General features: G+C 39.4%; 1 protein-coding gene across 4 annotated transcripts in view; it reads right to left on the bottom strand.

The window, feature by feature from the left end:
- lrp8 (low density lipoprotein receptor-related protein 8, apolipoprotein e receptor) overlaps positions 1–506 on the bottom strand; it is a 167,989-nt gene extending 167,483 nt beyond the window's left edge. For 2 of the 4 annotated variants that reach the window (XM_054788581.1, XM_054788583.1), the window contains exon 1: positions 110–504. In XM_054788581.1, coding sequence (XP_054644556.1) covers positions 110–176 — 67 coding nt within the window. In that variant the 5' untranslated portion in view covers positions 177–504. Of the gene's footprint in view, positions 1–109 lie in introns of all 4 variants that reach the window. The other 2 variants (XM_054788582.1, XM_054788584.1) reach the window with 2 other exon arrangements.
- Positions 507–15,814: the final 15,308 nt, after the last annotated feature.

Below are 15,814 nucleotides of genomic sequence, written 5' to 3'. Positions count from 1 at the left end.
CAGTTTTATTTGTGTGATGACTAAAGTGTTAGCAAAAAAATCTGGTCTTGGGGTGCGCGATGCCACACATTCAGTAGCCCCTTGCTCCCATTGAGGTAAAGTGTCTTACCTTTCGCGCAATGGAGCTCCATAAGCAGTAAATGAAACAGGACGAGCTTGCCGACTTCTGTCCACATCTTTAAATCCTCCGTTTGTGTTCATACAATAGAAACCCCAACGAGTGGTGCCCAAGCTGTCGCTATATGTAGTGTGAAAGCTCTCTCTGCCTCAACCCGTGTAATGTGTGTGATCCACTCGGCTGCCTCCTTTCTCTGCCTCTGCCTCGGCTGCAGTTTGAATCAGTGACGTTTATGGGCGGGATAGAAGAGGGTGGTGTGGGATTAATTCCGTTGTAGTTAAAAAACGGTTTGGGAGTGTACACTTACCTGTATACTCTGCTGAGTCACGATGACATTTAAATAATTACCTCTCACTTATCTTGGTATTAAACTTCCGGATAGTACCTGCTCAAACGTGCAAGAATTAGTAGGCTACATTCCATTCCTCCTGCTTCTTTCTTTAAGATTTTACAGTGGCAATGACGTAAAAAGTACGTAGAAACAGTTAACAAAAAGCAAAACAAATTACACCACCTGATGTACCAAATGCCAGAGTTATAGCGAATGATAACGTTTGGACCAATCAGCTGAGAGGAGTTGGTATGTTCCTTTTCCGGTTAATAAAGGTGGCAGAGAAGTGCAAAACACTAACAAAAAGTAAAACAAATTATAATTATACCACCCAGAAGGGGATTGTACCACAAGAGTTTGACAGGAAGCGGTGACATTTTGAGTTGTGGCGGGTGTTAATAGAGGACATTGGCACCATGTTTTTCCCGTTTTGTGGCACACACTTTAGCTGCTTAATGCGATTTTGTTGCACATGTGGTCAGTCATTGTAGTTGTTAAATGGTACTTACCAGACTGAAGGAACAGGTGTACTACAGGAGTCCATCAAATATTTTAATGAGGGTATAAGAAGGATACAATCCCCTTACAGTGGTGTAATATGTTTTGCTTTTGTTAGTGTTTTGCACTTCTCAGCCAAAAAAAAAAGGCACTGATAATGAACCTCACGTTCTTTTTGCTATGAAAACAGACAATCAAAATAAACCTGCCAAGAAGAGTCCAAAAGGTTCACTCAAAATTGGTCAGTCTTTGCTAAACTTCGCCCAAATTTGACCCAAAGTTATATGTATCGTGGTCCTCGTTTTACGGTGTTCTGTGTTCCGATGTTTTGTGGTTCCGAAGGCGCTCCCATACATTAAATAAAAATGTCATTTTGGTCCATAAACAGAAGACTAGCTTGAGAACATCAGTGTGTGGCGGAAGAATACACTATGTGCGGCTCACAAGCACCTCCCAAGAGTAACGCAGGCTCTTATGGTGGCAGTGCACTCAAAGAAAAATCACCATAGAAGTAAAAATTAATATAATAAAAAGCTAGAGTGGAGAAACGCCCACCAGTATTGGCCGGACTTTTGGTGCCAACATTCGACTGTCGCGACCATCATTAAATTGGGCATGACACCAAAACACATGTTCATCTTGTTATTTTTAACCATGAAAAATAACATTGATAGGCTTATTTCCTGTGTTAGATGTGTGCCCGAAGGTTGAAATATTTACAATTTTTTACAATTTTTGTGAATTCTTCCAGGACTAGAGGAGGAGCAAGTGACATTTAAACCGGGATTTCTCACCTGGAAGTTATTGTTCACGCCAATGTTTTCTCCATTGTTAGTTCTGGATGACTTTCTGTTGTTCATTATTTTAATACTTTTTAGTGTTGATTCGTAACTGGCTTGGTTATGACTGTTAGCTAGGAAGCTAATGTGCTATCTGTTGTAGCGCGCAACAATAAAGCCACAGGGTTGTCTTTGATTGCAGCATCACTACCAATCTTAGAATAATAATATGGGTTTTCATGCCAAAATGATCACTGTCACTCGTCTTTCTAGCCTATCTTGCAGTCAAGCTGTCAGTCAGTAAATTCATATATTTTTCCTAGATCTATTCTAAGAATAACAGTATGGGTTTCATGCCATGGCTAGATAAGCAGCAATCGCTGCTCACTGGTCTTGTTTTTGCAGTGTGCATAGAGCTGTCAGTGTCACTTACTAACAAATCTGTATGTATCTGTAATAAAGTGCCATTTTTGAAAGCCGACAGACCAGCTCTTTATTGAAAAGTGACTCATGTTAAGTTGGGGTACAACACTTTCCTTGTTTCTATTTACTGTCACCAAGAGGACAACATTAGAGGATGATTGGGCCAGTATGTTCGACCAAGACTGACTGTAGTAATGAAATTGAGGAAACCTATTTTAGACACAAAAAAATCACCATACAGTACACCATATCCAAAGTCTGCAGGAACCTGAGGCTTTAGTCAATGTGGAAAGAATTACAGTTCTGAGTAAAAATACATATTTGTACAAAAACCCCAGGCCTCAAATGATAGAGAATAATTTCACTTTTCAGTAAGAGAATATACACCGCATACAGTATGCTTGAATAAACTCATGGGTACTGCCAAGATTTAAGTGTGTACAAACATATGTGACCATATTCTATATAGATACTTTTTCAAACGAGTAATGAGTTCCTCCCTCCATCCAAAACCATGCATGCTCGGTTAATTGCATACTCTACATTGTCCTTAGGTTTTGGTGTAAATGGTTGTTCGTTTTTTTTGTGCCCTTTGATTGACTGGTGATCAGTCTAATATATACTGTAGTTTACGTTTTCCCCCCAAAAATATATAAAAAATATAAATAAATATCGGAATAATAGAAACAGAAAAGTTGAATTGCAAAATAAAAAAAAAAGACGATTCTCTCCCAGGCTATACAAGGCTGCTTCTGTGACTTAACATCCACTTTCATGGACAATTGAGCTACATAACGTGATCGGATCATCTTTACAGTCCCACGACCTCAAGTTGAAGGAATTTCTTTGTCTTAGTTAAGTTTACAGGTCACGTCTACCTAATCAGATTTCTCACCGTTGAGCAGTTTTGGTGTTTCTTTGAATGAGAAACAATCCATGGAGATGTCTAACTTCTATTTGGAGGAAACATTAAACACATAAACATTAATATCTGCCAAGATATCTGCAGATAGGCAAGTTGCTTATTTAGATATTCCGATATGGATATGAACAGAATAAAACCTGTATGCATCAAAGGAAAGCAGGAAAGTCTGAACTGCAGAATTTCTGTCATATAAAATTGAAGGACAAGAATGTTAAACGAGAGCGAATTAAATGGTTGGCATGGCATATCTCATGTGAGTATTCCTTCATCAATCAATCTGTGTTGTTATACATTAATGCAAAATTACTTTTAAACCAGTTTACAAAAGAAAATATCAAGTGTTGGGGATGGATGTTATTGGTGTGGAAGTTGAAAATGGACTTTGTGAAATACCCCAATATAGTGATCCAAAATAAATGCTCAGTAAATGACAGCATTTCAGTCCAATGATGATTGTTTATTCTGTGGGATGAACCAGAAACAATATATGCACAGCTGGTATTGGCCTACATCCTCTCGGTTTTGAGTTGTTCACAATATGATTCATGTAAGTACCACACATGTATACTGTGTCATCTCTCATCCATCAAGCCCAGAGGAATACACCATTTGTGCTGCACCTTCAGTGTTGCCCTGCAGTAGCAATGCGCTCTAAAATATATCGTGAACTAGAGCAGAAGAGCAAGTTTGCTGTCCAGACTCAGTAGACAGCTGCCAAATGCTGAATGGAAGTCTCTTGGAGGAAACAGTCATCATAAAAAACATGGCTTCACAAGAAAAGCATAGTAGTAGTAGAGGAAAAGACCATGTTGGCAAGCATAAAGGTCAGAGGTTGCTTGTAGATGGATTGCGGATTTTACTTCACTCCTATTTACAGATATTCTCCAAATTTTTTAAAGGTTTTTAAGGTTGTCACTTGGCTACTGGAGGTTTTAGCTCCACAAGCTTCCAATAGGGTTAAGGTCTGGAGACTTCCTAGCCTCTCCTTTGTCGCCTTGGTTGTACAGGTATGTTTGGTGCCACTGTCATGCTTCCGTGTTCTCATCCAAAATTCTACAATACATGGCTCAATCCATCGGCTCTTCACTGTGGTGACATCTTCCTGTACCCTTAGCAAAGAAATAGCCCCAAAGCAATACTGCATGTTTCCACCTCCATGTTTGACAGTCGGGTGGTATTGTTAGGGTCATATTCAGCATTTCTCTGCCTCGAAACGCAGTTGAGTCGAGTTGATGCCAAAAAGCCCAATTTTGTGTATTTCTTGGCTGATCCATCACCTTTCTGAGAATCATTTTTACCCCACAGGGTGAGATCTTGCATGGAGCTTCAGATCAAGGATGGTTGACAGTTATCTTGTATTGATAAAATGTACAATTTATAGCGGCAATAGCAGCTACTTTCTGTTGTTGCTGAAGGGAGAGGAATGATTTGTCTGTTTCATGGGGTTCATCATGTTTGCTGGTTGGTGGAAATGAAAAACTCAGTCAAATACAGATTCATCTATAAAACTATCATAAAATTCACGTCTTAAAAAGGGGTTTAACTTACAAAATCAACTGGAGATACTATATACAGTATAGTTTCAGGAATTACATGGAGTTACATACAAAGGCTGCTGCAAGACTGAGGCCCTTGGATATTGCCATGTTTATATACAGTTGTTCCTCGTCACTTCGTGGTACAAATTTTGCGGCTTCACCATCGTCATTTTTCAAAATACATTATTTATAAATCATGATGTTTTATGGTTAAATACGGCCTATTTGCCCAAAATATGCATATCGAAGCAAATCTTATTTATTTTTTGCCTAAATTTATTTGCATAAATTAAGCATAAAAGCATAAAAATGGTTGTATTATCTAAAATACAAATATAAAGCATTCAAAGCCGCTGTGAATGATATGTGGTATTCTCCACTGGTCACTATGTGTCAGTAATGTTACTGTAATGTTCAATGAGACACACAATCACCAGACTTGATCGCCAGAACAACAGGCTTTTATTGCAGGTTTAAATTATATCACAACAGGCCCAAATTTTCGAATAAAAACATGGGCTACTGTTGTGGCCGTAATGCACACCAACCTGGAATTCAATTCTGAACCTACGACGTCACTTCCTGTCCGCCCGCCACTCAGCTCCCCTCGGAACACTTTTATTCCAACACACAACAGTACAAGTCTTATTTATGTCTTCAGTGTCTTTTTTACTCTTACTATGTGTACTATAGTGGATAATAAAGGTGACTATAGCGGTGTTATTTCATGCCTACAGCACTCTAATAATGAAGAAGTTCTCAAGTTGTCAAAAATACCGAAAGTGATGCTGCGAAAAACCTTGAACTCAAAATGTCCCAATGTGGATTTTGCAATTTTTGGAAATAAGCTCTTCAAATACTTACATCTTCATCAGATGACAGAATCTTAATTAACTAAATAAGAGCCAGCCACTCAGTATTCTAATATTAATAACTGTTGGAAGAAACTTGGAATTGTTTCTGAGTTGGCTCCTGTCTACATTCATATCTCTGGATTTCCAGATCATGTGACTCGGCTAAGACTCATGGGTATCAGTATTTAGAGCACATCTGCTACCCAAAACTAACTTTATTTATTGTGCTGTTGTACAGTATCAAACCATACAATTCATTTACAAATGTATTATGTGTTAGTCTTTTGATCATCAGCTACTGTATGTCAGTGACTAATGTCCAGTGTTTTACTACTGACTATAATAGATTGTCACAGTGAAGTTGAGGTTTTTGACCTTTAGGATTATCATGTGAATGCATGTGACTCCTTATGTGCTGTCGACATTGTGACGGTTGTCCAGGATTCTTCGCTATCATCAGTCATCCTGTCCTTTCATCTGAGTAGACAATTGCAATAATGTTGAAGACTTACACTGGTGTAACCAGGAATATCCACGCACAGCTTTATGGATATGGACAGTAATGATGATAATCGGAAATAACTGATAATCTTATCACAGATACAATGGGGGTCTGAAGTAAGATATCACAGAGCAGCAAGATTTCAGTAACAAACTGTCACCTTGTTTCCACACTCAAATGTTTCTGATTTTTATCCTTTGAGGTCAGTGCTGAAATTGTGTTCATCGTTCATTCCTGTGTATTGCATTCATCTTGGCTGCAGGACAGTGAGTGAGTCAGACTGAGACCTTCAGACCTTTAAGTGATTACTTTTCCTCTCTGTCTCTTTATCCGCCTCTATTTGTTTCTGTTCTCCTCATCCTCTTTCTCATGCTCCCTCATTTTCCCTCTGTCCATCCCCATTTTCTACTCTCTCTCCCTTTCAGGCCATTGACTTGCAGCGTAGTGTTGGAGGGGAAAGGCGAAGCATCTGCTGGTCAGCAAATTATGTAGTTTTCCTGCAGAATGTGTGCATGTGTATGGTGTGTGCACAGTTCTGCCATTATAACTTGTGACCCAAAAACCATGATTGAGGGCTTGTCAATAACTAGTCAGGTGCATTTTGCAGGGGAAAATGCACTGGATGAACTGTGGACGTCATTACATCAAACCCTTACTAATTATCATACTATAACGTGACTGAAATATTTCATATTTTGATGCATTTTGCATTTGAATGCATTTATTGAACATAACAATAAAAATTATGCTGTATAAATTTTTGGTAATTTTTTTTTCTCCAAAAATAGTTTTTTTTTTTGCAGAAATAAATAAATAAATAAATAAATAAATACATAAATAAAGAGACATGAGTATCACTTTCCTTATCATCCTCATAATTGTAGCAGAATGATCCAGCTTTGGCTGGCTTCTTCATTGTAACATGCTTACACTCCACAGCCCCCAAACAGTTGTGGTAGCGCCAGAACTGATCATAATGACCAAAGTGATGTCTTCTCGTCAGCCATTCCCTCACCCACACTGTCCGTGCTTTCCTTTTTCAGGTTAGGGCCGTCTTCTTTCTGCATTCTCTCCTGGTCTTCAGCAAGTAGAAGTAGCACAGCTGTGAGATAATATCGACACCTTTTCTTTTCTGCAATGAGAGCTTCTTCTCTGGAGTTCAACATCTTGTAGGTCCCTTGCAAACAGAGGAATTGATGAAGCCGGGGGTGATATGTATATAGTGTGGCATCACGCAGGAAAAAGCAGGACAAAATAATGCCACGACTGATTCCCACTGGAAGTGGTGGTGACAATACGTGTTGCACGTACGATGTCGTACACAAGATGTAACCAGTACTTCAGTTTGGTGTAAAAAGGTCGTGCAGTAGCGTGGCTTTTCGTGACAATGCGCACCATACACAGTCATGAATTGTGTGCCAAGTATGTAACTTATGTGTAAACAGAACGCAAACAGTGCGCCAACTAGTCTGGTGTACCATCTAAATGACATGCATTTTCATTGTTCTGTATAATTGTGTGGCACAAGTGTAGAGTATGGCATTCACGGCCAGGCTTGACATTTTCACAGACTCAACAACTGTCACTGGTGAAGTCATTTTGTTCTGAAATGTCTACCAAATGCGTACATTAGGGCGTACTCATACAAGGCCATTCATACCTAACTGGACTCCTCGTCCTCATAGTGTATGACAGCAATTTCTATGACTTTGTGTATTATTTCCAGTCTCATTTCAAAATGTTCTGATTATTTTTATTGTGCAAGGTCGTGGCTGTCATTAATTACTTGAGAGAGGAGCGACTGCATTCATTTAATGATGCATCTTTACCACGCACATGAATAGGGGTAAGCGAGCACACCGTTGGTTTGCCTTTTGAATTATTTTGAGTCTTTGTATTTTATGTTTATTATAAAATGTGTTGGTTATCATTAAGAATCTGTAGGGTGAATCACACATATGCAGGCAATTGTGCCGTGCCCCGGCCTACCTATTCCAATTATCCTGAGGGGAAGTGTGCCGAATTTGTTGGCGCATGGCTCAGAACACTCACACGAGCTGCACTTTAGTTGTGAAGTGGGCCCAGCATGCTACGTTTGGCCTAGTATGAGTACACCCTGAGTCGGGATGTCGTTCATTTGCTGACAGCTAATAGACCGTCTCCAAGTGAAGGATAAGCTCTCAACTTCATGGAGACCTAATCATACATGGACTAGAACTCATATCTCACCACATAAACCCCATACATAATTCAAAAGTGGAAATGTGCTCATGCTCTAGTAATCTGGTTAAATAATTTGGGATTACATTGCTTTAGCTGCACACTAGTAAGTGGATCAGCTCTCTGCCCATGAAATGCCCTCTGTTGTGTGGTACAAAGGGCATCTCAGCCATTCGTATATTTGTAGACTGGATAATCGCTGACTAGCTTCAGTGGTGAACCCAAGCATGGTTCCATATCTGGGATGCTTTGTTAACAGCTAATAGGGTTGTTTACGCCACCCCCCCCAGGCCGAGCTGTGACAGTGACACAGGCAGTTTAACGAGAAATCTCACTGGGGTGGGAAACCTGTTTGGTTTGTAGAAGGAAATGCCTATATATTCTAATTTACAGTGTGCAAAAGAAACAAATTCCACATTAATGAGGTTTATTTATCATGTTCACTGAATGAGGCACCATTGTGCAACCAGCTGGAATACCTAATACCCTTTACCCTGATATCAGCCTGCAATCCAAATCTGGGACAATTTCTGTCCAATGAATTTGTTGTTTTTTGAAAATACTGCTTCACTTTTCCCAATAGTCTCCCCCTTATAGAGACACATGTCTCCAGTTTTGCTCTTTCCTTCCACAGCCATCAGTATTCTTCCTCCATCATGGTAGAGACAGCATATTGCCTATTCAGATTGGTCCTTGAGGGGGAGTTAGATAGTCGAGAGCTAACCAAGAGACAGATAAAGTATATAGAAGTAAAGTGAGAAAAGGCATTGGGAGAGAGGGCCTGGCAAAGGTGGGGGTGAAAGGATACAAAGCAGCCGGAAAGGGCACTCCTCCCTCTGAGTCCTCAACCTCAACATCCCCTGGGAAACGAGAATGAGAGGGATGGAAGAGCGATATAGAGGGAAGCCAGATCATTAGGCCGAAAGGGGTGAGAGGTCACAGGAGGGGGCCGTCTGGAAGTAGAGAGTGGAGTGGTACGTTATTGGCTGCATTTTCAATGAAACCACATCTTATAGACAAAAATACTGGGGAGGTGGGGAGTTCTCTAAGGCACCTCAACATCTCAAAGGCACCTCAACTAGTAACAATTTGTAGCAGGATTCAAACCATGACCCTCTGGTCCCAGCCCAAATCTTTATGGACTCTAATATTTCATCTTTATTGTTGCAAAATTACTGCTCTTTTCCCCCCACTTTTGCTGTTGTGTATTTAGTTTTCTTGTTTAATTATATTTTTAGAAAGTGCCGAGGGCCAGTAAAAAATGGTATAAACATTTGGACACCACTGACTTAAAGGGGTGCATGCTAAATTGGTCAACCAGCTTTGTAAATTGTATTTATTTCGAAAGTTTATAACTTGCAAAAGCTTCGACCCTAGTGAGGATAAGCAGCATAGAAAATGGATGGATGGATAAATTGCAATATTTTCAACAAACCACAACAACAACATAATCGCGTAATACAAATGGTTAATTTTTGTAATAAATTGGACATCTATTGACAGCTAGAATATACAGTAAATGTAATTTGTAAGGACGCATACAGAAAAATTTATGTTTAAAGACAATAAAACTAATGTAACTCATTTTCTACTCATCTATCGGAGCAAAACATCGACATCTTGGCATTGTTATAGGTGACAAAGTAAAGTAGTAGTCGGATACAGCCATTCGTTGCTACTTTAAGCTTCGAATTTTGTGGTTTCACTCTCACGGTGTTTCCAACATATAATAATTAATAAATAATCCTGTTTCATGGTTGAGTACAGCCTATTATTAGTCAGAAAATATGCATATTTAAGCAAATGTTATGAAATTTTTTGCCTAAATTAAGCAATTTTAGTAATTAAAAACGGATAAATGAAAATCAAATACAATTACAAGGCATTCAAAGAAGATGAATAATCTAAACTGGTCGCTAGGTGTCAGTAGTGTTCCTGTAATGTTCTGTGAGACACACAAAGATGAGACTTGACTTGCTGGAACATCAGGCTGTTATTGCAAGTTTGAATTATCTCACAACAGGCACAATATTCGCATATAAAAATCCCTAATGAAAACATGGGCGACTTTTGCGTCCGTTACCCAGGCAAAGCTGAAACTCAACTCTGAGCCCTTATGTTACTTCCTGTCCCACCTCTCTTTCAGGTCCGCTAGGGCAGTGACTCCAAACCAGGGGAACTAACAGGGGGTAAGTGGAAACAAATAATTTCCAAGATAAGTGAATATTCTCAGTCGTTTCATATTAAGCCAGACAATAAATGCTAATATATGATACAACTAGTTTCCCCAGGGAGACAAAAACCTGTGGCACAGCTGTGCCCATATTATAACAGTTGTGTTACATTCTACTTTTGGAGAATTATCAACAGGTATGAGTGAGGGGGTATGACAAAAAGGCTCTGGGTGTACGTGCACAAGCCAAAAAAGGTTGGGAAACACAGCCCTAGGGAACATATTTATAGTAATAAGTAAGTAAGTACACGAGCACAAGTCTTATTCATGTCTTAAATGGCTTATTTAGTCTTATTTTTTCTAATATATTGGGTAATACGAATGTAAAGGTGACTATAGGGGTGTTAGTTCATGTCTAGAGGGCTCTAACAATGTTAAACAGGTTTTCTATGCTCTAACTACGAAAATATTCCATTTATAAATAAGGAATCCTACTTCACCTATCACGGCGGGTCTGGAACCAATTAACCATGATAAATGAGGCCGCATTTTGGGTATTACTGTTCTAAAGTGTTCTTCTCTTGAGCTGGCTTACCAAATATCAATTTGGCAACATGTTCAACATGTCATGTTGAACACGACTTTACATCTTATCTTCGTGCTCGTGCATGATGACGAACAGTGTTCAGAATAACAAATCTCCAGTTCAATTTAGCTGACAGCCAGGATGGCTCAAGATTGATTTAAATGAAGAAGCTACATACAGGTCTCCCTTGTAATAGTTAAGTACACTTGGCTTTTGTGTCCTTTTCAAACATGATTCAACATGTTTTGTTCTTAATAGTATCATCTCACATGGTCCAGACACAGTTGGCTCATGACTGAATGAATATGAGTGAACAATGTGTGTGTTACACTGAACCGTGCTCAGTCAGCATTGCTCACTCTCTCACACCTCTGCTGTTTCCCACAGAGCAGATCATAACAATATCCAGTGCAAAATGAAAATATCCTCATCTAAATGCTAATCATAAACGGCATTTCCAATTATTTTCTCACTGTGTCCAATTTCCATTTACTCGCGGGCAACGTTGTTGCCTTTCACTTGATGCTTTGTATCCTTCTGAAGTTTAATATTTTTGGAGTTCAAGTATACTGATGAGTACTGCATGTTAGCATGTCTTAGAATTAGGGAACTCGACAATGTGGACATCATCTCAGAGTAATGAAGTGTAAATAACATCCAAATAAAAAGGTACCATGCCTTAAATGGGGTTTTCGCCTGGTCATACGGTTTGGTACACGCATCTAATGTGAGGCAGTACAAGATTTGTATTAGAAAGTATGCCTTTTAAAAGATAATAATGCTCACTTTTTATTGGCACGGTCACAGATGTAATAATATAACCTAATGGCGGCCACATATGCACAGAAAGACAGAGGCCACAAGTCATGACACCAATTGTGTATGACATGTCTTAACCCAACACACTGGGGATGTCCAATTATTCACCATTCAGCAGGGATTAAAGTGGGGAGCTGCAACAATGTTAATGAAGTGAGATGGGAAGTAGGCTATAGGGATGACATGGCTTGAGTTCAGACAAGCATTTAAATGGAATTAAGACCAAGGATGAAGACTGAAAATTAAGATCAGTTCTAATCCTTCAGTCCAAGCAGTAAACAACACCAGGCAGAAAAAAAACCCAGGAAGTCTGTTTTTCTAAGAGAAGAACGTCACGTTCGTTGCTCATTTTAAATATTGTGTGATTTCATAGGAATAGGTACATGCCTTATACAGCCTAAAGGAAATATACTTTGCAGATTCTTCACATGCTATTATTTGAGTAGAATGGTTTTTCACATGGGAATAAAACCCCATCAGTCTCAGAAAAAAAGCTGCTGACTCAGCTTGCCAAACAAAAATGAATGTCACTTGCAGCATTGTGCTGCATGGGCACAGATATACGGTTCATGCGTACATGCATGTGCATGCTGTGGTCTTGGAGGTTGATTGGCGCATATTGTGTGTGTGTGTGTGTTTGCATATGTGTAAGATGAGATCAGTGGATGTTGGGGGGAACAAGGAATAATACAGCGGTTGGTGTTCTCTACAGGGGTTGGAGTGATATTTCTCTGGAAAAAAATCCCTTGGGGATTAGGTGTAAGGATTTGGACATCAACAATAGGGTTGTGGTCTCTTCTTCTGCTGAATCCCTCCTTTGCTATTTGATAGGGGTCAGCATAGACCACCACATGTTGCCACCACCGAGGCCAACAAGACACGATTAAAATAGGTCAAGTGCAGCTTTGGCAAGATAGCCTTTGTCATCTCTTTAAACCCTCTTGAATGTCTTGAAGAAAAGAGCTTGGTGGAAGCAACAACATGTTTCCTGTTTACTTATTTTGTTTTAAAGTAAAAAAAAAAAGCCAAGCCAATGACCACAACAGCATAAAACTTTCGTGGCGTGTCAATATTAAGTTCCACTGCCGAAATAACTATGGTAATTGTCTAAAAACAAAAAAAGACAAATAAGACAGTTGCAAGTATTGAAAATAGCTCTTAGTAATGTTTTATGATCAATTACACTGGTTATCCATATTATGAATTTGTACAAACTAGTGAGATCCAATGAGAAAACATTAGAAAATACATTACAAATATAATAACAGACATTGCTTCAACAAGTATAAAAAACCCTGTAATTACGTTCACCATGGATATTCATCAACATTTATTTTTTGCTGGTTTGCAGAATTACTCATAAAAATATGACAATGGTAGAGGAGCGGCAAAGGGAGAACCCATTACATTTTACTATTGGTTACTGTTATTAGATTGCTTGCATTTTCCCAAATTATTTGCGACTGATTCATGAGTCTGGGCAAAACGGTACTAACCATGTGGTTCTGAGTTAGAATCTCCCCTGGGGTCTCTATTTGAAATTTTCATGTTCTTCCCATATTCAGGTATTCCCGTTTCCTCCAAGAGTCCAAAAACGAGCATGTTAGGTTAATTTGAGACTATATAAATTGTCCATAGGTGTGAATGTGAATGTGAATGATGGTTTGTATATACAGTCATGGAAGAAGTTATTACACCACCCTTGCTTCTTCGGTTTCTTGTTTATTTTGAATCCTGATACTAAAGGTACCTTTGTTTGGACAAATATAACAATCACAAGAAAAATAGCTCATGAGAGTTATATTTTTTGGCAGTACAATACTATAGCTATTCATGTAAGAACTTAAGTGATTTTGGTTATTATCAAGAAAACCATGGAAGTTGCTAAATATCAGCTCTTCAGTTAAACTCTTATAAGCTATATTTGTTATCATCATTATATTTGTCCAAACAAATATACCTTTAGTTGTACGAGGCATTAAAATGGATCAATAAACTGAAGAAACAAGGGTGGTCTAATCATTTTTTCCATGACTGTATGTACCCTGTGATGGACTGGCAACAAGTTCAGGGTGTAACCCACCTCCCAACCTATGTTGGATTATTTATGAATATTAATGATTAAAATAAACAACACACAGGAGGTGGTTATCAATGAGTAGGGTGCTGCTATAGTTTATATGTTGGCCTTTGTGGTGGTTTGATCACAAGCTCTTGTGAAAGCTTATTTTTGAATCCATGTCTTTGTACTTGCGATATCGCTTGGAGAGGACTCAGAAAAGAAGTATGGTGAGGGTGTATTCTACCTTGAAACTAACCTATTTAGCCAAACATCAAGCTACACTTTGCAACCTTTACAACAAATCCACCCTGCCTACCTTCAACGACATATGTCCTTATTTCTTGAACAAATAGTCTGAAGCAAAAATTGGGTCAGAGGTGTGTTCTTCACGGATTGCTCACATGACAGAAGAACCATTTGTTTCATCCAATAAAGTCCCAGGATGACTAACTCAGATTAAAGTGGTTTGAAAAAGCCTGGCCATATGGTGTTTGTAAAGTGCAGAGTAACCCCAAAACACAAAACACAGCAAGTTGGAAGGCAAACTGTGACTAGTTACAAATACAAAATGATGCTGTTACCTGCAGGAGCACATTTTCTGCATCAATCACAACAGCAGGGGGGAGTACTGCTACGGCTTAACCTTGTGTCTACTTTCTGTGTATCTACAGTCAGTCTCAGCAATGTAAAGTTTTGTTATAATTGCACATGCTCATGCTGTACAGTCATCCCGCGCCACTTTGTGCTTTGACTTTCGAGGCTTCATTCATTTGCGTTTGGTTGTTGTGGTTGTCTACAGCCTATCAGTCAAAAATATGCACATTTAAGCAAATCTACTTTTAGCCTCAATTAAGTATTTTCAAGCAGAATAATGGCAACATTATCTAGCATGGATAAGCTTGTAGTAAGTGTATCAAATGAAACAAACTGTAGGCTAGGTGCATGAGTCTATATTATGTCTTATAGGTCTTATTTTCTCTTATTATGTGTACTGTAATGGGTAATACGAGTGTAAAGGTGTATATATATGTATATGTATGGATAGGTGTGTGATTTCTTGTCTAGAGGGCTCTAATGTTAAAAACTACACTTAGATGGTCGTAAACAGGCTTTCTATGCTGTAACTATGAAAATATTTGATTTATAAATAAGAAATCGCGGAAATTCACTTATCATGATCAGGTCCGGAACAGAGTAACCGTGATAAATGAGGGACAACTGTATATGCAAAGAATTTCGGGGGGGGGGGGGCACTTCCAGCTTTGGTGGGCTTCTTTCCGGTTGCGGGGGCGCCTCTGGGCCTGCTGGTGTGTGGCCCCCGGTGCCCAACTGCCTTTGTGGGGTGTGATCTCTCGCCGGTCTCGGGAGTTGGCTGTCCTCCGCCCTGTTTCTGGTTGGGATTGCCTCTCTGCCGCCCCTTGCTGGTCTTCCTGGGGGGAGGGCTCTCTGGGCTGGCTCTTGGGGGGCTGATCTTTGTGCTGCCTGCCCCTGTGGGCATGGTGGCTTTCTGGCTGTGGGGGCACGGCCTGGCTATTTGGAATGGGGCTTCCTCTGCGGTGGAGGGGGGCCCCTCCCCTCTTCATGCTTTCTCAGTGACAATTACACGCTCACACATTCTTGCACCTTTATATATATGAGGACTTGCAAACATACAGAGACACCTGTACACACGTACATATGCACACTCACAATAAAAACATACTTCCCCGCATTACTCACTGAGTTAACCAGGGTGTTATTGTGTTGTTGGTTTTATTACAGCGACGGTGATGTCAGCAATATGATTATAGTTTTTACAATGATGTGCATTGCCGTTATTGACATTCTCATCACTATCATAGTTAATAATTTCATTACTACTATTATGTGTGACTCTTTCAATGCAGTGTTATCATTGTGGTTGTAGATATTATTATGTCCTTTCCGTCAGGGTCTTTATAGTCGTCACAGACATTTGCTGATGTAGTCCTGTTTGTTTCTGTTGTC

This window comes from Dunckerocampus dactyliophorus, chromosome 10 (assembly GCF_027744805.1).
Source record: "Dunckerocampus dactyliophorus isolate RoL2022-P2 chromosome 10, RoL_Ddac_1.1, whole genome shotgun sequence".
In the NCBI taxonomy this organism is placed as follows: Eukaryota; Metazoa; Chordata; class Actinopteri; order Syngnathiformes; family Syngnathidae; genus Dunckerocampus; species Dunckerocampus dactyliophorus.
Note: the sequence above shows the minus strand (reverse complement) of the source record. Positions and strands in the feature narration are given on the sequence as shown.